Source organism: Parastagonospora nodorum (genome assembly GCF_000146915.1).
Source record: "Parastagonospora nodorum SN15 chromosome Unknown scaffold_4, whole genome shotgun sequence".
In the NCBI taxonomy this organism is placed as follows: domain Eukaryota; kingdom Fungi; phylum Ascomycota; class Dothideomycetes; order Pleosporales; family Phaeosphaeriaceae; genus Parastagonospora; species Parastagonospora nodorum.
In genome coordinates this window covers 1,494,589-1,520,130 of record NW_001884552.1, presented here as the reverse complement: position 1 = coordinate 1,520,130, position 25,542 = coordinate 1,494,589, and the positions used below count along the sequence as shown (strand labels likewise).

General features: G+C 52.6%; 11 protein-coding genes across 11 annotated transcripts; 7 read left to right on the top strand and 4 right to left on the bottom strand.

Annotated features, from left to right (window-relative positions):
* Positions 1-1,356: 1,356 nt before the first annotated feature.
* On the top strand, positions 1,357-2,328 carry SNOG_03288 (hypothetical protein; the record flags this gene model as incomplete). The annotated part of the gene is made up of 1 exon (XM_001793806.1): positions 1,357-2,328. The coding sequence occupies one exon, from the start codon at positions 1,357-1,359 to the stop codon at positions 2,326-2,328; it is 972 nt and encodes a 323-aa protein (XP_001793858.1).
* A 153-nt stretch (positions 2,329-2,481) lies between these two features.
* Positions 2,482-4,001, bottom strand: SNOG_03287 (hypothetical protein; the record flags this gene model as incomplete). Its single annotated transcript, XM_001793805.1, has 3 exons — positions 3,034-4,001; positions 2,767-2,980; positions 2,482-2,721 (listed from the first exon to the last, which is right to left on the bottom strand). Exons 1-3 carry the CDS (start codon positions 3,732-3,734, stop codon positions 2,482-2,484), a joined length of 1,155 nt encoding a protein of 384 aa, XP_001793857.1. The 5' UTR covers positions 3,735-4,001.
* A 1,043-nt stretch (positions 4,002-5,044) lies between these two features.
* Positions 5,045-7,686, bottom strand: SNOG_03286 (hypothetical protein; the record flags this gene model as incomplete). Its single annotated transcript, XM_001793804.1, has 3 exons — positions 7,022-7,686; positions 5,467-6,972; positions 5,045-5,415 (listed from the first exon to the last, which is right to left on the bottom strand). Exons 1-3 carry the CDS (start codon positions 7,341-7,343, stop codon positions 5,045-5,047), a joined length of 2,199 nt encoding a protein of 732 aa, XP_001793856.1. The 5' UTR covers positions 7,344-7,686.
* A 1,464-nt stretch (positions 7,687-9,150) lies between these two features.
* On the bottom strand, positions 9,151-11,768 carry SNOG_03285 (hypothetical protein; the record flags this gene model as incomplete). The annotated part of the gene is made up of 4 exons (XM_001793803.1): positions 9,151-9,257; positions 9,278-10,677; positions 10,851-11,695; positions 11,751-11,768. 4 exons carry the CDS (start codon positions 11,766-11,768, stop codon positions 9,151-9,153), a joined length of 2,370 nt encoding a protein of 789 aa, XP_001793855.1.
* Positions 11,769-13,014: 1,246 nt separating this feature from the next.
* SNOG_03284 (hypothetical protein) lies at positions 13,015-13,341 on the top strand (the record flags this gene model as incomplete). The annotated part of the gene is made up of 2 exons (XM_001793802.1): positions 13,015-13,043; positions 13,113-13,341. 2 exons carry the CDS (start codon positions 13,015-13,017, stop codon positions 13,339-13,341), a joined length of 258 nt encoding a protein of 85 aa, XP_001793854.1.
* A 151-nt stretch (positions 13,342-13,492) lies between these two features.
* Positions 13,493-14,838, top strand: SNOG_03283 (hypothetical protein; the record flags this gene model as incomplete). The annotated part of the gene is made up of 1 exon (XM_001793801.1): positions 13,493-14,838. One exon carries the CDS (start codon positions 13,493-13,495, stop codon positions 14,708-14,710), a length of 1,218 nt encoding a protein of 405 aa, XP_001793853.1. The 3' UTR covers positions 14,711-14,838.
* An 850-nt stretch (positions 14,839-15,688) lies between these two features.
* SNOG_03282 (hypothetical protein) lies at positions 15,689-17,474 on the bottom strand (the record flags this gene model as incomplete). Its single annotated transcript, XM_001793800.1, has 4 exons — positions 15,689-16,257; positions 16,310-16,910; positions 16,956-17,284; positions 17,405-17,474. 4 exons carry the CDS (start codon positions 17,472-17,474, stop codon positions 15,689-15,691), a joined length of 1,569 nt encoding a protein of 522 aa, XP_001793852.1.
* A 761-nt stretch (positions 17,475-18,235) lies between these two features.
* Positions 18,236-18,955, top strand: SNOG_03281 (hypothetical protein; the record flags this gene model as incomplete). The annotated part of the gene is made up of 3 exons (XM_001793799.1): positions 18,236-18,348; positions 18,460-18,565; positions 18,617-18,955. The coding sequence occupies 3 exons, from the start codon at positions 18,236-18,238 to the stop codon at positions 18,953-18,955; spliced, it is 558 nt and encodes a 185-aa protein (XP_001793851.1).
* Positions 18,956-19,909: 954 nt separating this feature from the next.
* SNOG_03280 (hypothetical protein) lies at positions 19,910-20,233 on the top strand (the record flags this gene model as incomplete). Its single annotated transcript, XM_001793798.1, has 2 exons — positions 19,910-20,146; positions 20,168-20,233. 2 exons carry the CDS (start codon positions 19,910-19,912, stop codon positions 20,231-20,233), a joined length of 303 nt encoding a protein of 100 aa, XP_001793850.1.
* Positions 20,234-20,714: 481 nt separating this feature from the next.
* Positions 20,715-21,426, top strand: SNOG_03279 (hypothetical protein; the record flags this gene model as incomplete). Its single annotated transcript, XM_001793797.1, has 5 exons — positions 20,715-20,749; positions 20,808-20,847; positions 20,901-20,930; positions 21,040-21,270; positions 21,325-21,426. 5 exons carry the CDS (start codon positions 20,715-20,717, stop codon positions 21,424-21,426), a joined length of 438 nt encoding a protein of 145 aa, XP_001793849.1.
* A 608-nt stretch (positions 21,427-22,034) lies between these two features.
* SNOG_03278 (hypothetical protein) lies at positions 22,035-25,186 on the top strand (the record flags this gene model as incomplete). Its single annotated transcript, XM_001793796.1, has 3 exons — positions 22,035-23,826; positions 23,895-25,024; positions 25,103-25,186. The coding sequence occupies 3 exons, from the start codon at positions 22,035-22,037 to the stop codon at positions 25,184-25,186; spliced, it is 3,006 nt and encodes a 1,001-aa protein (XP_001793848.1).
* Positions 25,187-25,542: the final 356 nt, after the last annotated feature.

Genomic DNA, 25,542 nt, shown 5'->3' with positions numbered 1-25,542 from the left:
GCGGCATGACACGAGAGTGTAAGGAGGGCGAAGCTTACGTCAATGTTGTTGCCTGAAATGTAATATACTCGTACCTCAGGCTCTGACGCAAGTGCGTACGCAATGCACGACTCGCACTTGTTCTCACAGTCGAGAAGGATGCAAAGACCAATCATGTAAGCTACTGGACTTCGTCTTGGTGCGCGCCCCAAAGACACGCCTCTCAGGTACCCGCGATATATTAGCTATTGGCTACATGCCAGGAGAAGGTATGCAAAGGATGCATGAGGCTGTCTGGAGTGAGCCAGCGTCACCAGGAGGCTCAGCAATTCGTGTCGTTCCCCTAAATTGAATACAAACAGCACTTCAGCTATAGCTAAGGCTGTATACCCCAGGGGGTTTTCAAACACCGATAGTATACTAATGAGCTTTTAGAACTATTCGAGCTGACGTAAGACATCATACTCTTCCTCGTAGCAAAGGTCAAGCAGAGCGCGCACGAACTGGTGCGTCTTTCAGAAGCCTTCATCATACTCTTACTTCTATCAAGGGAACATAGAACTTGTACGACTGGAAGCGCGGATTACATCTCGGCGCTTTCCAACTGTGAAATGTTAGAGTGACTTTTACAACACATCCACATTGAGTCACACATGCGAAACAAAAGAGCAAACCAAAGTAATGACAAATCTCACGACGCAAAATATTCTTGAGCAGGATACAGCATGCAACAAGACATTGAAAGAGGCACAATTCACCCCAAAGGAGTACCCATATCTTAATGCCGATCAATGACGCTGATCATTTCGAGCTGCTCGAACTGCTGGCTGGCCATGCCGCAGCTTTTGCATGGTCATTTGGTCAAAATGCCGCAGCCGCATACTCAAGAGCAGTTCAGGGCAAATTCGAAAAGCCTCGAGGACGCCCAAAGATCGTCCGAGACAAAGAAAGGAAAGTTCTAGATGGCTATGGACGGGTTCTGCGGCGCCCTGCTTTATGTGTATTCGAACAAAGGAGACTTGCATCTCAAATCTAGCATGGCAAACTCTGCGTATCGTATGTACAAAGAAAGACTGGCTCGACCGGAAAGCCTTGTCACGACTTCGCCGGCCACTCACAAAGAGATATCACTAACGATGGCTATGTAGGGAGCACGTGAAACCATCATGTGCTTCAGTTGACTTTCAGTAAAATGCCAGCTTGAGGCAGGCTAAATCCACTTTGACCATGATTCTCATCATACCATTCTGACTTCCACCAAAACACTTCAACTCGCAAGCAAGGCAGGACTTTGCCCATTCTGCAGAAGCAGGTCTAACTACGGACGAAGGCATACAAGCACATAGACCGCACTCTCCTGAAGACATCACTGCAAGAATGTCACAAACCCAAACCCGCAGCAGCAGCAGCCATCTGCGTATCCACCCCACACCATTCAAACCGACCTTCCTCTCCATCCCACCATCTCCATTCTCCCCACTCCTACCCATCACACCAGGCACGCCACCAAAACGCATCCCCACCGCCCAACCCTCACCCCAACCCCAACCCTCCACATCCGCCCCCGACTCCCCTCTCTCATGGATGTGGCAATGCCACCAATGCCATCGCAACTACCACCTCGGCGCCACGCGCCGCTGCCTCGACGACGGCCACAACTTCTGCTCGGGCACCACCACCATCAAAGCCTGGCGCAAGCCCATCTCACGGCGCGCCAAGCGGCACCGCGCCTGCCCCAGCGAATTCGACTACGCGGGGTGGAAAGCGATGGGCCGCTGGCGTCGGGGCTCCGGCATCACCAAGAAGAGGAATTGCTGGGCCAGCTGCGATTATCCGAGTGAGTGTCGGTGGGGGAGAAAGTTTGGCGTGCACACACCGCTCTCGCCCAAGTTCCCCGTGCTCGAGAGAGTGGTGGAGGAAGCGGAGGGGGTGTTGAAGCCGGAGAATTGTAAGGAGCTGGGGGGCGAGAAGGCGGATTTTTGGGGGGCGCTGGTAGCGAGTGCGAAGAGGAGGAAGAGTGTCACGGGGGGTTCGCCGTTGGTGGAGGAGGTGAAGACCGAGGTGAAGGACGGTGATGGGGATGTCGATATGGATACTGCGGTTGAGAGTTCGAGTGCTGGGTCTGACGCGATTGATATGCTCAAGGATTTGATGAAGCGGGGTACTTCGAGGCGTGCAAGGGGAAATCGACCGGCTTTCTCGTCTGAGAGTAGTAGCTACTCTGTGCCCATACTCACAGTGCCGAAGACCAAGGCCATGAGGACTGAAGAGGATATCAACTCTGGTGACCTTGGAGTATTATTAGATGAAGACTTCGCACCACTAGAGAGGGTTGAGAGTCAGAGATAGCGGGATGACTACTTCGTAGGGCGATGTATAGATGCTGGTCCTTCTCGCGATGCTATCTGCAGGCCAGATATGAGGTACAACTGTATTGAACATGTTTAACTCTGCATCTCATCTGCATTCTAATTAATTCTTGTTTCTCTTTGATCGGTGTGCTCATATAATACCTCGACACAATCGAGCCCACATCTTCATCTCTACACCCTCCGTGAACCAACGAACTAGATTCGTCAATCCCACAGCATAAAAAACATTATTTGCCCAACCCATCCTCTCACCCACGCTCAGTTGTCCAGCTGGTCCAGACAAGAGTAATAACACAAAGTACAAGTGGAACCACCAAAATGTGTAGGAGTTGTTCATATGCGCATCAGCGGTGTCGGTGATCTGGTAGGACTAGGCCAAAAATAACCATGCACACGCGAACAATGCCGAGCATACCTTCCAGTTATCCGGTTCGCTGAAGAGTCGAGAGACGAACGATGTCTTGCGAGATGCGCTGGACGACTTGGGGATATTGTTAGTAGCCGCGCCGCCGATGTACCACGATCCGATATCCGTCAACTCGCCGTTCTGCGTGAGCATAGCAGCGTTCGCACCGACGTTCGATACTGAGGAGCGGAAAGCGCCGAAGTAAGAGTAGTGCGTAACGTTCCTGATCATACATTAGCCTCCATCGATCCCACTTCCCATACGTTGCAAACTTACGGCCACCGATCAAACGCCTGCGCACTCATATTGAAGAACATCTGCGTCTCCTCGAGCCCCTTATTCGGATACCCATACTCGGTAACCCACACCGTTAGATTCGGCCACTTATTCGTAACCTGCCCAACATGGCTCATCATGCCCTCGAAATTGCCATACCAATGGACCGGGATGAAGTCGGGATTGCAACCGCCGTCGCACGCCTTGAACCAGTTGTCCAGCCAGTTCCAGCCGCTTTGAGCGCCGGTGACAGCGGGCGCGCCTAGCTTGACGCCGAGTTGCTTCAGCGGCTCGATTTCGGCTTTCCAGCGCGCGGCCGCGAGGTTGACTTCGAGGTTGGACCCGCCCGTAGTATGCGTGCCATCAGGCTCGTTAAAGGCAAGGACGTAGCTGATATTTGCGCCTGAGTCGATTTGGCGCTTGACCGAGTCGTAGAAAGGTGTGCCGCTATCTGAAGAGCTGGCGCCCCAGAGCATGGGGACGAATTGGAGGGATTTGTCAGAGGAGTAGGCGGCAGATGGGTCTTTGCCGTAGTTGTAGTACCAGGTGGGATTGCTGGGGCCCGAGGTCCAGATCTTGTCGTCGGCTGTGTTGCCGTTCTCTTTGACGTGGCAGAGACCGCGCTTGGGTGAGGAGGATTGTGCGAGGGCCGTTAGTGGGAGTAGAGTGGCCGTGGCCGAAAGCAGGATGGAGCGACGCATCGTGGGAGATGTTCGATACCGTTAGAGTAGGGATACAACGAGGGTTGGATAAATGATGTCGTGAACTTTCGACAGCGAAACGTGACTTTCTTCGTAACCAGTATAGCGATAGGATGCTCAGATCAAAAATAGGAGCTGAAATTCGATTCCACAGCCTCAGGTACGACGAGACTCAAGCAGGTACAAAGTGTTCCTCGTCACTTCCAGCTGTGCCACCAAAAAACGCCCAAACTCCCAGATGTAGAAGGCGAAGATAAATTGAACGACGCAAGATTCGGCAAAGAACAGATGAGCGAAGGACCGACCCTAGGTATCGACTCCCAAACTTCTTATCACACTTCGGCTCCGCCTCAGCCGCACTACCTATCTTAGCTTTATTGCTTCCAGCCTTGTCTGCTTGGTACCTGCATCCACGATGGCCATTTTCAGCGCGCCACCAAGGCGCGACGGCGCGCGAATCGGCGGGAGATCTACTGTAGTTCGCTATTTGCGGATGTGTTCGGCAAGTAAATCAACTAGGTGCCATGAGAGAAATAAGGGAAACGCAAGCTGCGATACTTGGGATATACTCTGGGACTGATCAGGATGCCGTTTTAAATAGGTACGTACCAAGCGACGCCGACATCTGACTGCAGACGCAGGCGTTTATTGCTTTTCCAAGGCATGCACATCAAGCCCCAACAATCCGGCATCCGGGAACGAAAAGTTCTAGAAACGCACGTGCCGTCGCAGCCCCAATCCACAGGAACTCGGCAGACGAAACATACTTTTGCAGAGCTCTCTGTCCTAACTTCCATCATCTTACACATTGGAAAAAAAAGAACAGGCAAGAGACTCGTTTGTTTTGTAATGATTTGTATGTAATTCGTCTACCCTCCCCATTCCTCCAGTACCCAAGATACAGAAAATATCCACATATCGCAGCAGCCACAGGCCCGCATGCTTTTTCATTCTCAATTACAATCAGTTTGTATCTCTCTAGAAACCAATCTTTCTTCCACAGGCAAGGAGACATTCGTAAATATAGGGTGTTGTTGGGCGGCTTGCGCATCAAGGAAGCTGGCATTATCTAATAAGTGTTGCACCGTTGTTCCTCCTGGAAGTGATGTGTACACCGCCCTATATGCAAGTTTGAGACTGCTGGTTCAGTTCGTCTAGATACAAGACGAGAGAACTGGCATGCCGTGCCATGCTAAAAATGACAACAAAGGAAATCGCGATATACACAAGCGGCCATCGAAAGGCGGCTAAAGATGGCCGGAATTTACACTATGAGATCGTTTTGATGAGAAAAGGGGTATTGATGAGTTTTAGTATCCGGTGGCTCCCCGTGGTTGAGCAGGTTGCCATGGGGCGTTTGAGTTGTAGCCTGTCGTGTGGTAGCCTGAGGTTACGGGGTCTTGCAGTCGCGCAGGACTGTCGTCTCGCTGGCTGCTGAAGCTGCGAGCATGAGAACCTGTTCTTCCGAATGTGGAAGCGTCGGCAAGAAGGACACCTTGGTCGCTGTAGCCACCCTTGTAGGCGGTGTTCTGCTCTGAGAGCGGAACTTGGTCGTAACCACCAGCGCGGGGGCCGAAGGGAACGGGGAATGAGCTGCGCTTGTTGCTATGCTCTTGTGGGTCCATGAGAAGCGAGTTGCGTGCATCAAGGGGGGTGAGGGTGTCGATGTCGCGGGCTTTCTCTGTGCAGTTGTTAGTAGGTGTTTAAATGCATTATGGGTCGTAGAACTTACCAGCCTCCTTTCTCTTCTTGCGGTGAGGGTTCTCCTTGCAACAAATGATGATGGCGTTGACAGCAATGAGGATGGCGAGAACACCTGTCAAGGAAGCTTGGACAACGACAAGTACGAGACCGGTGACGGTCTTCGTAGTTTGCGACATGCCGAGCTCCTCAACAAAGACCAAAATGCAGACAACTGATAGCACACGGACGACCTGAATGACAATGTTGATCCAGTTACCAGACTTGCGAGCGTAGGGGCGAGACCAGAGGAGAACGGTGAGCAGGAGAGCTTCGACGATGAGCTGGCCAGCAGCCTGCGCAAGACCGTGACCATCTGCTCCGGCAATGACACATCCACGAGCGAACATGTAGATGATGGTTGGGATAAAGAGCCACCAGTAGCTCTGCTTGTAGTTCTCGTAGAACAGGCTGTACTTGCGCCAGACCTCCTTGTCGTCGTAGAGAGCGGATGGGCTACCCTCGAGCTTCTTGAACTTTTGCGCGATGCTCCAGATCTTCCAAGTGAAGAAGACCAAGACACCGGTGAAGGCGGCCAGAGTGACACCAGCGAGCGTCTTCGCGGCCCAGGAGTCTCCGTTCTTGAACTGGTAAACACAGTAGAGCACCCAAATACCGTAGAGGAGAAGGACCAAATTGGTGATGGTCTTTGCCAGGGTCCACCAGTAACGCTTGCGGAAGCTGGTCAGGCGCTTGGGGAAGCTACCGAAGAGGGCCCAGGTTTCGAGGATGACCTTGAACAGCAAGATACCGACAGTTATGGCTGCGATAACGATGGCAAAAACCAGTAAGACAGTCATGAAAGCGTTACCGTCTGGGATGGTGTACTCTTCAACGAAGCCCTGGATGCCCTTGACCATGTGTACGACCTTGCTGTCATCTCCACCTTCTGTGGCATTGCCGCTGAGGTCAGTGTTAAGCTCATCGCGGGCGAAAAGGAAGGCGCGCTTAGCCAAGTTCACTTTTTGGTCGACGTGGACGAGGGTGGCGTTCTGGAGGAATGGAACACTGTTCTGCGTGAGGTTACCGCCGGTGTTCTGACGGAAGCCGTCGATGGACAATTGCATGTCCTCCCAGTAGATCAGACCCGTGCTGAAGGCGAAGTTCTTGGACCAGCTGCGGTAGACACCGGGGACATCGGCGCTCATCATGCCGTTCAGAGCCATTGCCTGGAACCATCCGACGATGTCGCCGAACGTGGGACTCGAGGCAGTAGCACCGGACGTGCCTGCACTGGCGAAAGCGGAGGCACCAGACAGGAGAAGCGCAGCACCTGCGATGCCGGCTGCGATGTATTGGACGCCCTTGGTCGAAAGAGACTGGCCGTTGGTGACCTGTGATGTGATGCATGCAAGGTCCTGTCCTCCATCTACTGCTTTAAGCTGCATGGTAGCTTGGCTGTCGATATCGGGGATGGTGAATGCGATGGCGGGAATGTCCTTGAGGTACTTTTCGTCGATTGTTTGTTCACCCTTGGCGGCAAAGGTACCAGATGGCACTGTTTACATGTCAGATGCTGCTTCTAGGATAGTTATTTCAAGACGTACCTGGACACAGCTGGTCGACTTTGGTGCCTTCGTCACATGGGTTGAAGGGCTTCTTGTAGACCTCCTTGCCATAGGCATTGACAATAAGGGTCGCCATGACCTTTTGCTCCTTTTCGTTGGTGCCCGAAACATCGAAAACGACCTTCTTCGTGCCCCGATCGAACTGAATGTCCAGCTTGTTGACCTTGATCTCTGCGGGGCCATTCAGACACGAGCTGTAACCGTTGGTCTGGAGGACATCGCCGGCCAGGACTCCTAGTGGCGCGGATGCGAGTAATATGAAAGGTGCCAGCATGGCGGAATATGACGTGTGCGCTCTCATATTGGCTGTCTTCGCCCGTGGGCGGTCGTCGGTAGTGACGTCGAAGTGCGGGTGTTGTGTGCGATAGAAATGCGTCTAAAGGGTTGTTGATATGTCGGGTCGTAGCAGGAAATAACGTCTAATTAAAAGGTGCTTTGGCCGCAGGTTCAACCTTTCTCGTGCCTGGTCGGAAGCAGAATACAAGGCAAACGCTGTTAACAATGTACGGAAGGCAAACACGCTGTCGGCGGGCTTGGAAGATGGAAGGTGCGGAGGTGTCGCAGAGCTGGCAGAGGTGAAACGAGAGACAGACGACAGAGGCGCCGAACAAGTTGTACGAGAGGATAATCGAGCAGCACTGGGGAAAAGGTCGGGTTTGGGGCTATGGTCCTGAAACCTTACTCCTTGGCATTTGCGACGGGCAGGGGCGACGGGCGGAGGACCCAATTAGGCAGCGACGCGCGGCGCTCGGTTCACAGATGGTGGGCTAGAGGCTATCGAAGGATGATCGTTGAGCTTCCATGGGGTCGAGAACACGAACACTAAGGATAGACGATGCGGATCTACGCTGAGCCGATTCGACTCTGGGGACGGTTTGTTGGCAACAGCACAACTGAGCAGCAGCAGCTTTCTTTGTATACCTATGCACTGCTGCGCTGGTTACTCAATGCCACGAGACACGCTACGCTCGCGTGCTCTGCTCGGCTACCGGTATTAACCTCCAGGGCCCGCCAGCTGAAGAATGCTCCCATGAACGCCCGGCCTATCAACAAAGCGCACAGCCCCTGCTCGAGACCTCCCGTGGCTCAGCCAGCAACGGCGCGGGTCCAATTTCCCTGTGGCAGCTCCTCCAATTCAATCCTTCATCATCAAAGACCTCGCTGCTTCATATCCCACGCGGCAGAACTCAGTTGCTGCAGCAGTCAGCTCCTTTCACGGATGACGCATTCAATAGCGACTCTGGTTACGCGACACCGAGCAGAGGGCTAATCGCTACCAAAAATGTCGCATCTTGTGGCTGTGCAACCCTTTTCGCGGTAAAAATAGAAAGCTTGGCGACTGCAGGATTTTGGGACGTCGTTGAGGATCGGGCGTGTCGTTTGTCACATGGCATGCTACCGTACCAAACAAAAGTGCCCGAAATACTTCCTTTGTTCTGTGATCCCTGATGACAATGTTATCTTGTCGCATCCACAAGGTGTGCTTGTTGTGTTCATTGTATGAACCCATCGAGGCTTGGGTCAAGACAATCAAGCCTTCACATGTCTTATCTTTCGTCTTGCGCACTTCTTCCTTCGCCGAGAGAAAACTTGGGCGGCAGCTGAGGGTCCAATGTCTTGGGCCGTCAACCATGGTCGTGCGTATGCGCCATCTGCATTAGTCACCACGCCAGTACCAGTGAGTTGTGCATGTGCATGTGTCACCGGCACACCGTCATCGGAACATGTCTTGCAGATGATTAGCCGGTGCAGATGTCGCAGTGAAACCACGTTTGTAAACACTCAAGGTTGTGGGTGACATCGAGAAACAAGAAGGACTCGTCTTTCACTAGCTTCGAATTCTATCCATTGTTTATACACAAATTAATATCTATTTACACAAATTCTCCAACGAAACCAAGTCATCCTTGTTCAATCAGACACTAGTAATATCCACATGTCCCATAATCCTTGATTTGACCCCATCAGTCGTCCATAGCGTATCCCATCTTCACCTAATCATTAGATCTTTTGTCTCTTAACAAACGCCATCTTAAGGCGCGGGCGGTACGTCTTGGAATGCCCAGCTCATGTCCGGTATTTCATACTTACGCACCGTAGTCGTTGGTTTAGGCTTCAATGCTCCAACTGATGCAGGCAAGCGCGTGACCCGTGCTGTCGAAAGTGTGGCTACAGTGGTAGCACTCAGAGGTAGCCGTACTGGCAGCACCGAGCTCTGAGATTTTGACAGTGTACTTGTTGCCTTTGCTGGCTTAGACGTGGATGTCGTCTTCGCTGCATTGGGCTTCTTCGGCCAATTGAAGCCATGGGGCCATGGTCGGTTGTCCGGCGGTATGACTGCATTGACAATGGGAGTCATTGCTGGTGAAGGTGTAGAGGTGGGTGCGTTGACGGTGGAAGTCTTGACCGGTGATGGTGTCAAGGCAGAATTGATCTTCTTGGGAACATCTGCACTCTTTGACGCGCTCGACCCAGGGTTGTTGTAACGTAGATCCGCTTGAACGTTGCCATTTTGCACACCAAGTAGTGCTGCCGTGTATGCAAGGTACCAGGTTCGACTGGCACCGCCATCCAGTTGTGTATTGAAGTTTGGGTCTGCGAAGAAATCGTATGCTGCTTGCGGATTGATGAGTGCATAGTTTGCATAAAGGATGGCTTTCCAGCCGCCCTGAATTTGATCGACTCGGCCGCTGCTGAAGTATGTATCCCATTCTTCCTTCACAAATTTCGCCCCACGAGTATATGCAGAAGTTGGATTGAGAGGAATCATGTGTATGCCCTCAATGTACTCTACATTGGATCCAAAATACGTCGTGTGATCGACCTTGTTCTCGAAAAGAATGCCAGTGACCTTATTGGGCAGAAACGACGGGGGTTGGTTCTGGTTGTCTGAAGTCATTAGGAAGTAGTTGCGGAGACTGCGTGCTTGTACTGCGAGCTGCAAGTTACCCCTCGCCTCCATGTTGGAGTCGCGAATGATTCTACCCCACATTTTGAGTGCGTATGTCGCAAAAGTGTCCTCGGAAGTAGATTCTTGGTCCTTGCCGTCGGAAGATTCAAAAAGACCTTTGGCCCAGGAGTGTCCATGGAACCAGTCGAAAGAGCGCTGGAAAGGAAAGTACTCATCTGTAACAGGGTTGGCGTAGTCTCTAGCGAGCGTGTTGACCCAGGCTTTATTGCTGCCCTCATCCAGCCAGTCTGGGTCAAGGTAGCCAATGACCGCTGCAGTGTAGAGGAAGTACCCGTAGTGAAAGTGGTGGTCATTGTACAGTGTGTTGCCAAAGTCGAGCCCTGCGTTGTAAGGCGGCCTATAGGTAGCATTTGAAACAACGCCCTTCCAGACAGTGTCATAGACAAGAGGCTCAGGCTGAGTGTTGTTAACGAAGACATTGAACGCATCTTTGAGTTTGAGTAATCCAGATGCTGCGAGGTTGCGATTGCCAGCTATGTTGCTCACAGTATAGCAAACAGCAGCAAATTTGGCGAGACCCTTGCCAGAGTAGTACATGCTGTTCAGCTTGGTTTGCGCGATGAAGTCTTGACTCAGCTCTGCGTGGCTGACACTGTTGACGAGTGCAAGTGCTGCCGTACCCAAATCGACATTTTCATGTCCCGCCTGCACCTCCGTTTTGGTTCTTTGCCCAAGGAGCGAATCCAATATTGGTCGGAAGGTCGTTCTCGAGCATTGTGATGCTATCAGCAAGTACAGCTCGCGCGTAGCCCTTTGTCGTCGTGACGAGATTTGATGTTTGTTAATGCTCCTTTTGTTTCTTGGTCGAACGACTCTACGTGGTGGGGTAGCGCATACATGAGCAAGGTTTTACTCTGAACGCCACCCTTACTCCATTTGAGTGTGTAACTGCCGCTAGTCCCATCTACCGTGCCAGTGATGGTTGCACTTGCAGCATAAGCTCCGGCCGCTGCATCAAAAGCATCTTCCCCTGAAGCTCCAGCCGGGTTCTTGGCAACTTGTATCATCCCCTTGAAGTCAGAAGGGCCTGAAATGGTCGAGCTATCTTCCAATTTGAATGGTGGTATGCCCTGAGAACTGAGCGGCGTAACGTAAAAGAGCCACTGGGAATTATCATTGAGTATGACACGCCATTTAAATGTTCCGGGGTTGACAGTGTTGACATAGTCAAAGGAGCGAAAGAAAACACCACTTCGAATCATAGGTCTTGCTTTGTTGTATATGGCCGTGATCATACCCATGCCTTGTACGACAGGTAGAGTCATTACGACTGGAGAGTCGGCAGACGGTGCAAAGTTTGCGTAGACGGAGAACGCTTTCAGCTCTTCGACTGACAGAACAGTGTCGTTACGCAGTTCTTCTGCGGAGAGTACCATGTGATTGATTCCGATCGGGGAGATGAAATATTGCGGAATGGGGCCGGAGTTAGGTGGGCCATACGCGAATTGACTTCGTTCTGTGTGGCTGATAGCCATGCCATTGGAGCCACTCTCACCATCCCCCTTCGCCCAGACGAGATGATATGGGTGTGTCCATACAGGGTTTCCTTGGCCTCCAAGAAAGAAATTGGCGTAAAATTTGTTCGTTTGGATTGGTACACTCCCATCGACAATGTGCTCCTTCTTTACAAAATGGCCACCGCTGAATGGAATCGATTGTGCAGGTTTTCCCGACTCGATGGGCTGAAATATATTCGCTGATACTGGTTGGAAAGGGACAGTCGGGCCGGGAACTAACGGTGTTTCGAGCGGACATAACGGTTTATCTGTCTGCGTAGCACCAGGTCCATGAACAGGGTCCTCCGTGAAAACACCGTTTGAAGGAAGTGCAGTAAGAATACTCTGAGGCAATCGTCAGTAAAACTTATTCTAGAATAATTATTGCGCGTTGAGGGCATACGTACGCCTGTCAAGGAAGGTAGCACGGATATTGATAAGGACTGTAGTGAGGTTATGGCAGTACTGTAACTGGTCGTTGGTGGCTGAACAGTAAGTGTTGAGATGTCCCGCTGATACTTTTGCTGCAGTTCTCGAGCTGGCAGGCTGTACACGATGGATAGTTGTGCAAGAAACAGTAACAAGAACGTCATGATCGCCGAACCAGACGACAGAGAGCGAGAAGGGACGGCAGGTCTGAGACCAAATCAAGAGTCTCAGACAATTAAACCAGATTGGCGTGTCTGCGTAAATGAAGAGGTTATCAACGTGTTGATGGAATGCAGCTTGGAATGCAGAGTTGCCAGGCCCATGTTGCCCCGGCATCTTCACCGAGACTATATACTCATCTATTGAATTTGAAATGCTGGGTTGTGAAGAATGCTTCATGTGAAAGGCGCTGTCTATGATCGAATTGGGCAGGTTGGTCGCGTGCATAAGACATGATGCTGAGATGTGGAGGTGTGGCAGTAATCCTGGACGATTGCGACGCTACGCAAGGCAGATCGCTACTATGCAGGTACTTGTGTAACAAGTCACAAAGTTCCTTCGGGTGGAACGGGATACGCCAGACCGCAAGGTGCAGATTCTGGATCGACTTCAAGACATGACACTTTGCGGCTCTTTCTAGCCCGAATTTGCGCATGACTTCCGTCGCTGTAGAAGTGTAATTGCTTTGCTTGCTACACTGTGGGTAGCCAGCCTACGCAAGACATATCAGCCGAGTTCTGTGAGGGTACCTTGCCACACTTGCGGGATGTCGACATCTGATCAAGATGTACATTTAATTGCCATGATACAGAAGTGTAACTAGACGTGAGTATAGTGACGCAGGACGGGACCTCTAGCCCGGTTGTCGAGTGGCAGGTGCGGACACTGAATCTGGGGAAGCGCAGGTGCTGGTGATCGTGGGACATGTAATCGTCCGCGAGGCTTCTTGGCTCAGTCAGACTGATTAATGTTGATTTGCCCGATGTGGAAGGCCGTTGGTTGCCTCATGACCGACCACTACCCCTTGCTGGTGGAGCCTAAGTTCTTATGTTTACGCCCATGTACGTAGCTTCGCCATGTTCGTAGTCTCTTACAAAAATGTAGTGTAAGCCGCAATAGTTTCCCGTACTCAGATGTCCATGGAAGGGGAATGCCGTCTTCAAGCACTGAACAGATATTGGAGCGCGAAACTGGTGCCGTTGAAGAAGCCGAACGAAGCCAACAGAGGGAATTCGCTGAAGCTAGGCCTAGCAAAAGCATGCGCGGTGTTGGATGTAGTGGTACGCCGAGTAGATGTTGAGGTGTACGAGTATGCAAGGTACAGCACCCATGACTGCCGAAACCTCTCCACTGTTCCAGCTTATGACCCGGAGCTCCTCAAGCCATACGCCTCGATCGAGTGAAGTGTGAACAGCGTGTGACGGATGGCACGCGCTCGGCGAGATCCGAGGCCTGGCCGTAGAGGTTCAGAGGTTCAGCGGCGGGGCGGACATGCACCCTAATGTCGTTACTTTCATGTGAAGGGGGTGAGGTTTGTCAAGCCTCTGGTACCACATGTACTTCATGACCTTCTTCAAGTTTTGGGTGTTGTACAGGAAAAGGAGCGTTCGCAAACTGTCACGGGACGGCGATCGAACATTGAACGTCCACGGGTGTCAGCTGCGGGACGGGGCGACTGCGACTGCGCCACAGCGTTTCCCTGCACGTCATCGCAGCTTCAAGCTGGCGCCATACTTCCACCATCATGCACATGTCACTGGTTTCTGTGACCACGATTCTCGATACCAACATCACACGACCCTACTCCTGCGGCATTACTTGAAATTGCACCTCCGACTATCGATAATTTCATTTGCGCCTGAAACTATCCCATACCCGAGAACAGATTTCGCCGAAACCTTCCAATATGTCAGCGGCCCAAGCACCGAGCTGAGCCGCCGCCGTCGTATGAGGCCGCCACAGCTTCATCATCGTCGTCGGCCCCCGAACCTGGCATCAGCCGGGTTTCTACAGATGGCCCTGGCCATCGCAGGGAGCGAAATGGGATCCCTCCCGATCGCCGACGCTCTATGGAAGACGAGATGCGCGAGCTTCCTAGGGGTTGGGTGCGTTGCATTCGACCCCCAAGAGGGCCACCAGTTCTTCGTCGACACCACAGCCGATCCGCCGCGTAGTACATGGGTGCATCCATTCGACGACGAACAGTATCTCAGCACGCTGAGTCCCGAGGAGCGCAAGAAACACAGCAGGATGCATAGGACAATGACGCTGGAGGATCTCGCCGCAGAAGACTCGGACCAAGATGAACTGCTTCCACGACCGGCGACCAAGGCCGCCGCCGGTGCTGACCAACCGAAAGGCCTGAGCAAGTTCTCGCGCAAGCTCAAGGACAAGATCACGGGTCAGACACACGAACAGCGCGAACAAAGCCGGGCTCATCGCGCAGAGCAGGAGCGTCAGGCTTACATGGCTCACCTCCGCGCTCGAGAGGCGCTCATGAAGGCGATCCAGACTGGACAACCTCAGTTCCTCTGCAAGGACCAACAGGGCCGCGACGTATACATCGAGCCTCCTAGGGGAGCATTCGCGCCTCGAGGTGCGTATGGATACAATCCGTATGCGCAGGGCCCATACTCCAACCCGAACGTGAGGATAGTCAGGCCCGCTGGACCCTACGGTCGCCCGATGGGTTATGGCTACGGCGGCGGTGCCGGATTGCCCATTGCTGCTGGATTCCTCGGCGGAGCGATGCTGGGAACCGCTCTATTCTAAAAAAGTGACGACGAAACCAAGTTACGGTCGAACGAATGGATCTCCATACCACAGCTCCAGCAGCTGACTCTCGTAGACTTGAGATCCCTTAGCCATCCATGATCCAATAAAACAAATCCGTACAATCCAGTCCCTCGTCGCCGCTTTGTGATGCATTGCCCCACCGTACCACACCCCTGGCGACCCGCGCCTCAGCCTCCCCCACACCAACCCACCGATAAGGCATACCACGCGAGTGGTTACTACTTCTAAGCTAGCGAGCCAGATCGGCGAGCACTCGCAGGCAGCGCGCTTGGGGACCTGACAAATATCCAACGGCTGAGCAGCAGATTGGACGACTGTCAAATGGTAGGTGTTGCAAGGGTATATGGGAGATAAGACTTGTTTTGGATCTGGAGTGATGATGCCTATATTCGTAGATATAAAAGCATTAAAAAAAGGAAAGTTTCTTGCCACCAGGTTTCTTGCGAGCAGATGCTTGAGAGCTACGATCGATCAGAGAGCCTGGGTGTGAGTGAAGCGGACGGGAAGAAGATAAGGAACGTCTTGGCGCTGGGAGAAGGAACATGTCCACGGGTGCGCCACCATCGCAGATGCGGAAGTCGATCACGCATGTGATAGGGAGAGTACGCTTTGCTGGGCGCCTATCTTGGTCAGAGTCTGAAGAAAGAAAGCTTGGAAAGACTGCAGCATGCACATGCACATTTGCAAGCATAGGCGAAAACAGCGTTCTTAGTATCATGTTTTGAATTATATGTACCGAACTTGAAATATCAAGTATGTAAACTATCCGAAAAGAGATAATTATATGCAAAAGTGTGTGTGAAATAAAATCGTTCAAGTGCGCGGACTATGTCGATCTATGGACGTGACAAACGCAGATGTGGTATCTCGAGGGGAAAAATTCCAGAACAGTGTGATTTTGCAAGTGCTAAAACACAAAAATCAAGCGGAGAGAGCAGGGGAGAAACACACGTCCTAGGTGTGGACCTGCTTCTCGTGCTCCGCGCCCATTGCAACTGCGTGACGGTCTCCTCCAATACCAGTGTGCTCGTGTCCAGAGTCGTTGTCACTTGGTGCCTTGCCCTCGAGCATTTGGCTGTGTTGTGGGATGCCGTGGCGGTCCCCTTGGGGAACGGAGTGCTCGCCATCGATGGGCTCCCCCTTAGCAGGAGTCCATGCGAGGTAGTCACGGCGAACCTCAACGTAGTCGTATGCAAACTCGCCGAGCTGGTCGTCATCCATACCTAGAAGCTCAGCCTCTTCGGAAGCACGGAGCTTGAGACCAGGAATCTTGTCAATGGCGAATGCAAGGAGGGCGCTGACGACGAACGAGTAGGCGGTGACGGCGGCGATGTAGGCGATTTGCTTGTAGATGGCAGCGGGAGTACCAGTGATGGCACCGCCCTCAAGACCAGCGTTGACTCCGTCAAGTCCAATGATGTAGTCGGCACCGAAGAGGCCGTTAAAGAAGAGTCCAACCATTCCAGCGACACCGTGCTCAGCGAACACATCGAGAGAATCGTCGATCCTGATCCAGAACTTGACTAATGATTTGTTAGCGATTGCGTCATGAGACCGCAGATTTGGGGGACATACTCTTGGTAGCAAAGTTAGCAACTACACCGGTGGTGATGCCGAGAACAACGCTAGCCCACGGTGGGATGAAACCAGAAGCGGGAGTGGCAGCGACGAGTCCAGAGATGACACCTGAGCACCATCCGACCATGGACCACTTGCGCGCCAGGCGCCAATCGAGAAGAACCCAGGTCATCGCGGCGAACATGGCAGTCAAGTTGCTGTTCCAGCAGGCCATGACAGCGCGGAGGTTGGCACCGAAAGCAGAGCCACCGTTGAAGCCCAACCAGCCGAACCATAGGAAAACGGTGCCGAGGGTGATCAGAGAGACGTTGTGAGGACGGAAGTTGAGCATCATCTTCTCCTGGCGACGTCCGAGGATCATCGAGTAGGCCAAGGCGGTGCATCCAGAAACGATCTCGACAGGGCCGCCACCAGCGTAGTCGAGTCCACCCCACAAGAAGAACCAGCCGTTTGCGTTCCACGCCCAGTATGCGACAGGGCAGTATACGATTGTGGCCCAGAGCCAAATGAAGACCATCATAGGAATCAGACGACCGCGTTCAGCAACACAGCCGACGACAATGGCAGCAGTAACGGAGCAGAATTGCATCTGTGCGTTCTGTTAGCACCGCATTGTGCGAAAGCAGACAACGTGTTAACAAACCTGGTAAAATGCGTAGAGAAGCTCGGGAATCAATGGAGAGCCTTGGCTTGGTGCACCAAGCACGCCCTTGAGACCAAACTTGTCGAGGTTGCCAATGAAGCCATTTGTGCTTGGGCCGAAGGCGAGCGAGTATCCCCAGAAGTACCATTGGAATGTGATGACCGAGGCGGAGAACATGCAGGCCCAGATCAGGGAGAGGGCGGACTTTCTGCGCGCAAGACCAGAGTAGAGGAACGCTAGACCTGGGACCATGACCAACACCATAGCCGAAGCCACGATGATAAAGGCCTGATCACCAGCATCGTACCACTGGTTTAAGTTTTCGGTTCCTGGTAGTAATTATCAGTATCCTGACATTCAGAAGTTCCAGGGTCGTGGCGGTTGGAATGTCGCGCAGGGAACGGATGTAGCGATTCACACGTGCGAGAGACGTGAAGGAATGTACTCACTAGAGTCACCGCCTGTGACGGGGTCGGTGCCATTGAACTGGGCCGGTGGGCCAATCCACGCGTAGGACATGTTGACCGAGTTCCTGGTTGATTGACGATGGAGCAGGAGTCAGAACGGTGGTGCACCGCTGGTAGGGGAAGTGGACGTCGAACAGGGCCTGGAGAAAGAAGAGAAGAGCTGGAGTAAAGCTGGAGCAATGGCAGTAATATACACCCGCAATGGGAGATCTCGGAGGCCTATCGCTGTCTAGGGTAGCGTGGCCGGCCGCTTTATGGGAGATGGCTACTTGGTGCTACTTCTTATCTATCCTGGTCCACGGGCCAACACTTGAGGCAAAATAAACGAGGTGCATCACCCACAGCCGCGAGGCCGTGGGGTCTCGCGTGCGATCTGGAGCTTTGTTCTGCTGCTCGACGGGACGCGTGCTGGTTGGACGCTGGATGCGTCATTGTTCGATGTAGCTTATCTCGACGCTCGCCGCGTCCGGCCAACGCTGCTGGAGATGCAGAGATAAGAGTGGTCTCGCGTTCCCCTGATGCTGCGTCGGCGCTTCTGGTAGGGGAGCCCTCGTCTAGCTGTCAGCAATACACCGTGCACGCCCACGCCCTGGAATGGCAATCATGGGCGCATTGAACCTTCGCACTGTCGCGGTTTCGAGAGTGCAGCGGAGGGCCTTGGCGTGGTGTGTTCGGATTAGCAAACCAGATGTTCAACATTAGAGATAAGGGAGTTTGCGACGACGTGCCGATTGGCCAGCCGTCGTGATAGGCACCCTAGCCCCATTCATCCACGACCGTGCTGACTTCTGCCGCCGTGCTGAGCCCGACACCATGTCCTCAAACGTCCACTTTGCGTGCGCCACCCTGTCCATCCGGTGCATTACAAACGCGCTTTGCTATGTTGAGGCGATAAGCTCGACGGCCGCTGGCCAAAACGCTTGGCCGTGAGATGCTGACGTCCCGCAGCAGTTCACCGCAGCAGGGCGAAATCGGCGGCGCCTTTTCGCGACGTCACATATCATGACTATCGCCCTACTAACTGACTACGGTCCAAGTACCGCGGGAATGCTTTCGGCTGTGCTCAGCACGATCCAGCCTCTGCAGCAGCCATCCGACCGACGTCAAGTTCTGTTTGGGCCTCACCAGGTGTATGCTGGTACCGTGAGTCTGGGAAGACCCACCACTGGGCTTACTGTGGTACGCCATCCATAGGCAAGGGACTATTGTGTGAAGACGGTCGAGCTCGAGAACTCTAAAACAGTGACCCATACAACAGCCCTCTGCTTGTCTCAAGGAAGTGAAGTGTATAGAGATTTCACTGGAAAGTACAAGGAGATTCATACTCCTTGCCCTCAGACCGCAGTGCCCAGGCACCATGGCGCCCGGCGTAGAAGGACCCTGCTTGCCGCGAAGTGGTCCCTCGCCATAAACAACATTGCAAGCATCCGCGCCGGTGGACTACGCTGGCCCAAAGTGGGCGATCATGTTCCAGAAGCAATACACAGCGTCGGTCCCAGAGCACAGCAACTGACACGCGACAACGGAAGATAGAATTCTCGTCCTTGACGACCCGCCCTGTGTATCATGAGCAGCTGTAACGCCGTGAGTCTCGTACGACAACCCCGTGCGAATGTGGCATGCGGTGGAGTGGGCGCCTACAGGACGACATGGCTTCCCGCACCGCCTTGCGGAACTGGGCCGGAGACCGTCGCGAAAACATGTGAGCAGGCCTCGAGTGGGGTGAGGAATGTGGGTTGCGGAGGTCCCCAGGCACAACATCAACATCAAGCGTGGGGCAGCTGCGATGTAATACCAAACCCTTGGCTACCAACAGCTCGCTCATTTCGACAATGCCTGAAGCTTACTATTGGCACTGCTGCGCCACGGTATCAGGCGTGGTGGGATACGTCTTTCTCTTACCTGGACATTCGGATATCCACACGTCCACCGCGTCTGTCAAATGCAAAAGATGTGCCGGACCAATAGCCGTGCAGCCGGCTTCGGACCATGACTGCGGGTTTGAAGTAACCTTTCGCAGTACCATTGGTAAAATGTGCCCTATCAATTCTCCGATAGGCACTCGAAGCTTAGGTCCTTATACACAAGCCTTGGAAATGCATCGAGTCAGCTTGGCCATAACATACATTCGTTCGTTGCCGATTACTGTCAACAATCTTGCTCCCCAACAATGTTCCCATCAAGCACGCTAGTTTCAACAACCACAACTCTCTTCGCAAGCGTGCAGTGAGACACAGCGCTATCAGTGTGCTAAGAAAAGACATGACAATATGAATGGATCGCGGTAGGCGAGGAATCTGCTTTGCCTCGACTCGAGGTTCCCGACAGTCAGGTCATCATCACAAGCGCGCCATACATCGCTACTACATACAGCGCTGCCACAAGCGCATAGCGGCTACTCGTGTAACCCTTCAGTTTGCATCCGACTTAGGCTATCGGGGAGTCTCCTGCAACCGTCAGCGCTATACTGCAATCCGCTGAATCAACATGTCAGGTGCATCACTTGACAGGTACAGAGTCGTCCTTGCATCGTTCATCTGGGCCGCGACACGACTCGTTGGAGGGTCTGATATATCCAACATGCTTAACATGGCCCGTGATCTTGAACTAGACAATGGCCGCTTTTTCGATTGCTACGTTACATGGCTCTCCACCGTTCAGAGAAGTGCTTGCGGTGATACCCGCGCCTTGTTCAAGAACGCTCAATCTGGGGACGTGGACACGGTATGGACTGTACTACAGCAGACTTGGGCATTGGCAAAAGCGTCCAAGCGAGTTCCACTCCAGGCCTTTGAATACCTATCGAGTTGATGTCACCCCAGTTAAATAAGGACGATAGAGCGATCATAGAGAAGTGAACGCACGATTCAGAGAACAATCGAAATAACCCAGACAATCTGGAGCTCAAACACTCACCCTTTCGATCAAGGCCATCAACTTCATTGTTTAGGCACTAGGCACCATACATGATGGTCTGGCTAGTGATGACTTGATCAGACATGGATCTGCAGAACAAATATACCAGTCTCACACACTTTCCACACAACAAACAGAAATTCCTCACAGGGAACTTGATGCTATAATTATACAGGCTTGGGCACTTCATACTAAACTCTGTATCAAACGAAAGATGTAAACCGTGATCTGCAACGCCGTGATGCCCTGCGGCTAAAAGTGGGGCACCGCACATGTCATGCAGGGATACGCTAGGCACGAGCCAATTGCTCAGGAACGAATGCTGTCACCCCTCCCGCCAACAGCACTTCGCTGACTTCGTGAGGCACCAGGAGAGATGGTGCTGTCATTTATTTTGATCCAGAACCGACAGTGCGTTAAACCCCTTGTCATGGAGATATGCGACCGGCTGACAATCAGCGCTTTATAGAGGGAAGACGCGGCTGGCGAAATGGTATGCGCCATACAGCGTAGGTTAACGGGTCAGGCAGTAATGGCAAGATGCAATGCTTACATGGCATAGGATGAAGAAAAGATCAAGCTGAAGGGCGAGGTATGTGACACCCTCCTCCTATCACCTTACAGCGCATTGAACGCGCACGCATACCGATCGATGGCATACATCACAATTTGCTTCACGTCCAACGCTGACCACCGACCAGGTCCACCGCCTCATTGCACCGCGCGACCAAAAGCACCAGTCCAACTTCGTCGAGTTCCGCAACATGTCCAAGATCATCTACCGCCGATACGCCGGTCTCTTCTTCTGCGCATGCGTCGACACCAACGATAACGAGCTCGCATACCTCGAAGCCATACATTTCTTTGTGGAGGTTTTGGATGCTTTCTTCGGTAATGTCTGTGAGCTAGACTTGGTGTTCAACTTCTACAAGGTATGCTGGGCTGCTGGGTGGAAAAGAGAGGTCGGAAGCTGACGGATTACACAGGTGTACGCGATTCTCGATGAGGTCTTTCTTGCGGGTGAAATTGAGGAGACTAGTAAACAAGTGGTTCTGACGAGGCTGGCACATTTGGACAAGCTAGAATGAGCGCTGACGCTTTGTCGGGGAAATACGAATGGTGTGGCCTGGCGCAATTGCCTCTATAACCAGCCATACCAGTTACGTGAAAGTGCTGGTAGGGCGACAATCGCGCTTGGTACACACGAGTCCTACGCAATGACGAGATGCGTGCTTCGAGGACAATCCTAGAATATGCGGTTCGGCTACAGACCGAAGCAAGGAGTGATACAAGCGGAATCTTGCAATGTAAATGAGCACCACCTTACTGGACGTCAGGACAAATGTTAATTAATAACCTTGATGCAATATACTCATACCGCGTATACTCGACTAGCAGTCCAAGCTGTCAAGCCTGTCATGTTTCCAGTCAAGCATCACTTGCATGTGAGGGACAGCCGCACAGACCACACTGCGCATGGGAAAGTGCAACAGGAGCCAGATCATCAACTTTTTGCTCGTGGTCTACGCCGCGCCGAACACGTTACAGCATGTTAATTCCCTAATTCAAGCCCTCATACAGGCCTCCGCTGCTTACCGATCCCTTACCTCGATCTCCGACCGCATAACCACACCTCACCGTTTGACCACACCCGCAACCTCAGTGGCCCCGCGCCGCATACATGTCCGAGTTCGCGATGTATCACGCCTTAGGCACAGGTTCGCCGAACCCAAATGGAACTGGGAGGAAAGACGAGCCGAATCAGTATCGGCCACCTGTCGCAGCCAGTCCTGCGGGCTACCAACAACATGGCAGTCCTGCGGTTGGTCAACCTTCGAACCAATACGCCAATACACCTTTGCAATATGGTGGTGCGCCAGTGCAGCAGGAAGGATACTTCCCACCACAAGCGGCACCATCGACTCAAGCTATGTATCCTGGTGACCAAGACGTGAACCATCTAGCGTCTCAAATGGGAACAGTCGGATTGGGCGTTGACCCAGCAGGGCAGCCCAGGAATAAGAAGAAGAACCGCCATGCATATCACAATCTTGAAGGACCTGGTGGCAGTACTCAAGCCTTCAATACCACGCCGCAGACCGGAACTCCCCCACAATATATGAACGCGAATTCTCCACATGTCGGTGGTCCACAATGGCAGCAAGAACCTCAAATCACGCCAGCCATGTCGCAATTTCCAGCGGCAGCAAATCCAATATTTAGTCCTTCGATTCAAGCATCGCCTGCACAGCATGCTGCGAGAACGCCAGCCGCACCGCATCAGATTGGAACACCAGTTGGATCAGCGCAAGGTCGTGTCGATCCAGAACAGATACCCAGTGTGCCGAAATCTCGAGATGCGCCTGCAAAGTACTACTTAGAGAACATATATCCGACAATGGAACATCATCTGCCACCTCCAGCTACCGTCCCTTTTGTCGCATTTGACCAAGGCAACTCGTCCCCCAAATATGCGAGATTGACGATGAATAACATCCCAATATCGAATGACGCACTTGCTGCTACTGCTCTGCCACTCGGACTTGTACTGCAACCTCTGGCCCCTCTACAAGAAGGCGAGCAACCAATACCTGTCATGGATTTTGGCGACGCGGGCCCGCCACGGTGTCGGAGATGTCGAGCGTACATCAACCCCTTCATGCAATTCGTGGGCGGTGGGAACAAGTTTGTGTGCAACATGTGCACATATCCCAATGATACGCCAGGGGAGTACTTTGCGCCCACGGATCATGCTGGTGTACGAACGGACAGGCTACAGCGACCCGAGTTGATGCTCGGTACTGTTGACTTTACCGTGCCCAAGGAGTATTGGTCTAGGGAACCGGTCGGTCTGCGGTGGCTCTTCCTGATTGATGTCTCCGCTGAGGCAGTCAATCGTGGATTTGTTGATGGCTTCTGCGCAGGCATCATGGATGCGCTCTATGGCGGCGAGGATGGAGAGGAGGCCGAATCGACATCGCGTTTAGCACCCGGCGCAAAGGTCGGCATCGTCACTTTCGACAAGGAGATGCATTTCTACAACTTGAGTTCAAGTCTACAATCCGCGCAGATGCTGGTAATGCCAGATCTCGAAGAACCATTCCTGCCATTTACTGAAGGTCTCTTCGTGGATCCTTCAGAGTCCAAGGCAGTCATCACATCCCTCCTCACACAACTACCACGGATGTTCTCCGAGGTGAAACATCCGGAGCCTGCTCTGCTACCAACACTGAACTCGGCCGTCGAGGCGCTCGCAGCCACCGGCGGAAAGATTGTGTGTTCATTAGCTGCGCTGCCAACTTGGGGTCCAGGCCGGCTATTCTTGCGTGACGATGGCAATTCACACAACACAGATGCTGAGAAGAAGCTGCTGAAAACCGAACATCCCGGCTTCATCAAAGTCGCAGAGAAGATGGTGCAAAGTGGCGTTGGTATCGACTTCTTCATGGCAGCGCCGAGCGGTGGGTATCTGGATATCGCAACCATTGGTAAGTGTTTCTGTAGAAAATGGTTCTTTCACGCTAATTCCATTCAGGTCACGTCTCAGCGACAACAGGAGGGGAGGTTTTCTATTACCCTACCTTCCACTCACCACGGGACACCTTCAAGCTGTCAAAAGAGATCAAGCATACAGTCACACGAGAAACTGGCTACCAGGCGTTAATGAAAGTTCGCTGTTCGACCGGTCTACAAGTCTCTGGATACCATGGCAACTTCTACCACCACAGTTTCGGCGCAGACCTTGAATTTGGTGTCATTGATGCCGACAAAGCTGTTGGAGTACTTTTTAGCTACGATGGCAAGCTCGACCCTAAACTCGATGCCCATTTCCAAAGTGCGCTACTGTACACGACAGCGAGTGGAGAACGGAGAGTGCGATGTACAAACGTCGTCGCAAGTGTCAGTCCCAACACGGGCGAATGCATGAAGTTTGTAGATCAGGATGCCGTGGTTAGCATTATTGCTAAGGAAGCTGCCGCAAGAATGACAGAGAAGAATCTCAAGGATATCAGAGGCGCTCTGACCGAAAAGACGGTGGATATTCTCGCTGGGTACAGGAAGAATTTCACTGGAAACAGCCCTCCTGGTCAGCTTGTCCTGCCGGAGAACCTTAAAGAGTTCGGTATGTACATTCTCGGCCTGATCAAGTCCCGAGCCTTCAAGGGTGGCAAGGAGCCGCCAGACCGAAGAGTGCATGATATGCGTATGCTCAAATCCATGGGTGCATTGGAGATGTCCTTGTACTTGTATCCCCGAATCATTTCCATACATGACCTAGATGAGAAAGATGGTTATGCAAACGAGAAGGGTCATTTGGTCATGCCCCAAGGCGTACGAGCGTCGTTCTCGAAAGTCGAAGAAGGCGGCGCATACATTGTCGATAACGGCCAGATCTGTCTCCTATGGCTCCATGCCCAAGTTTCGCCGAACCTGCTCGAGGACCTGTTTGGACCAGGCTTGAACAGTCTCAAAGCACTGGACCCGTTCCTATCATCCTTACCTGTTCTCGAGACCCACCTCAATGCGCAAGTACGGAACATCCTACAGTATCTCGAGGGCACTCGTGCCTCCAAGGCTCTCACAATCCAGCTAGCACGACAAGGTCTGGATGGTGCGGAGTACGAGTTTGCCCGTTTGCTGTATGAAGACCGCAACAACGAGGCGCAGAGCTATGTGGACTGGCTGGTGCATGTTCACAGGCACATACAGCTGGAGGTAAAATGAGCCTCTATGCTGAATGTGACTATACTAACGACTCCACAGCTCGCGGGTCAGCGTAAGAAGGAGGACACAGGCGACTCAGTTGGATCGACATTTGTTGGCTTACGGACGCCGTACTGGGGTTAGACGAGGGGGCTGAGCGTTTGTATTGCATAGCGGTGAGACACAGTACATTTTTCGAATGAAGCGACGTAGCATGATCAGCGGAATGAAATGATATCCACGAATGAACATACATACTTGTGTACGTATGTCGCGCGTCGCTGCGATTGTGTATGGGCTCAAGTGCTAGGAGACAGCGAAGTGCATGATCCGTATTCAGGGCTTTCTTTAGTGAGCAAAGTGAGAAAGCGAGCAAGTGCAATCTTGAACGGGTACTGCTACGATTGCGCACAGTATCCACATTTGTCCAATTGTAGGTTGATGGATCCACACCCCCCCCCGGCGTTTGGTGATAGCACACGTGACGTGATCTCGGAATA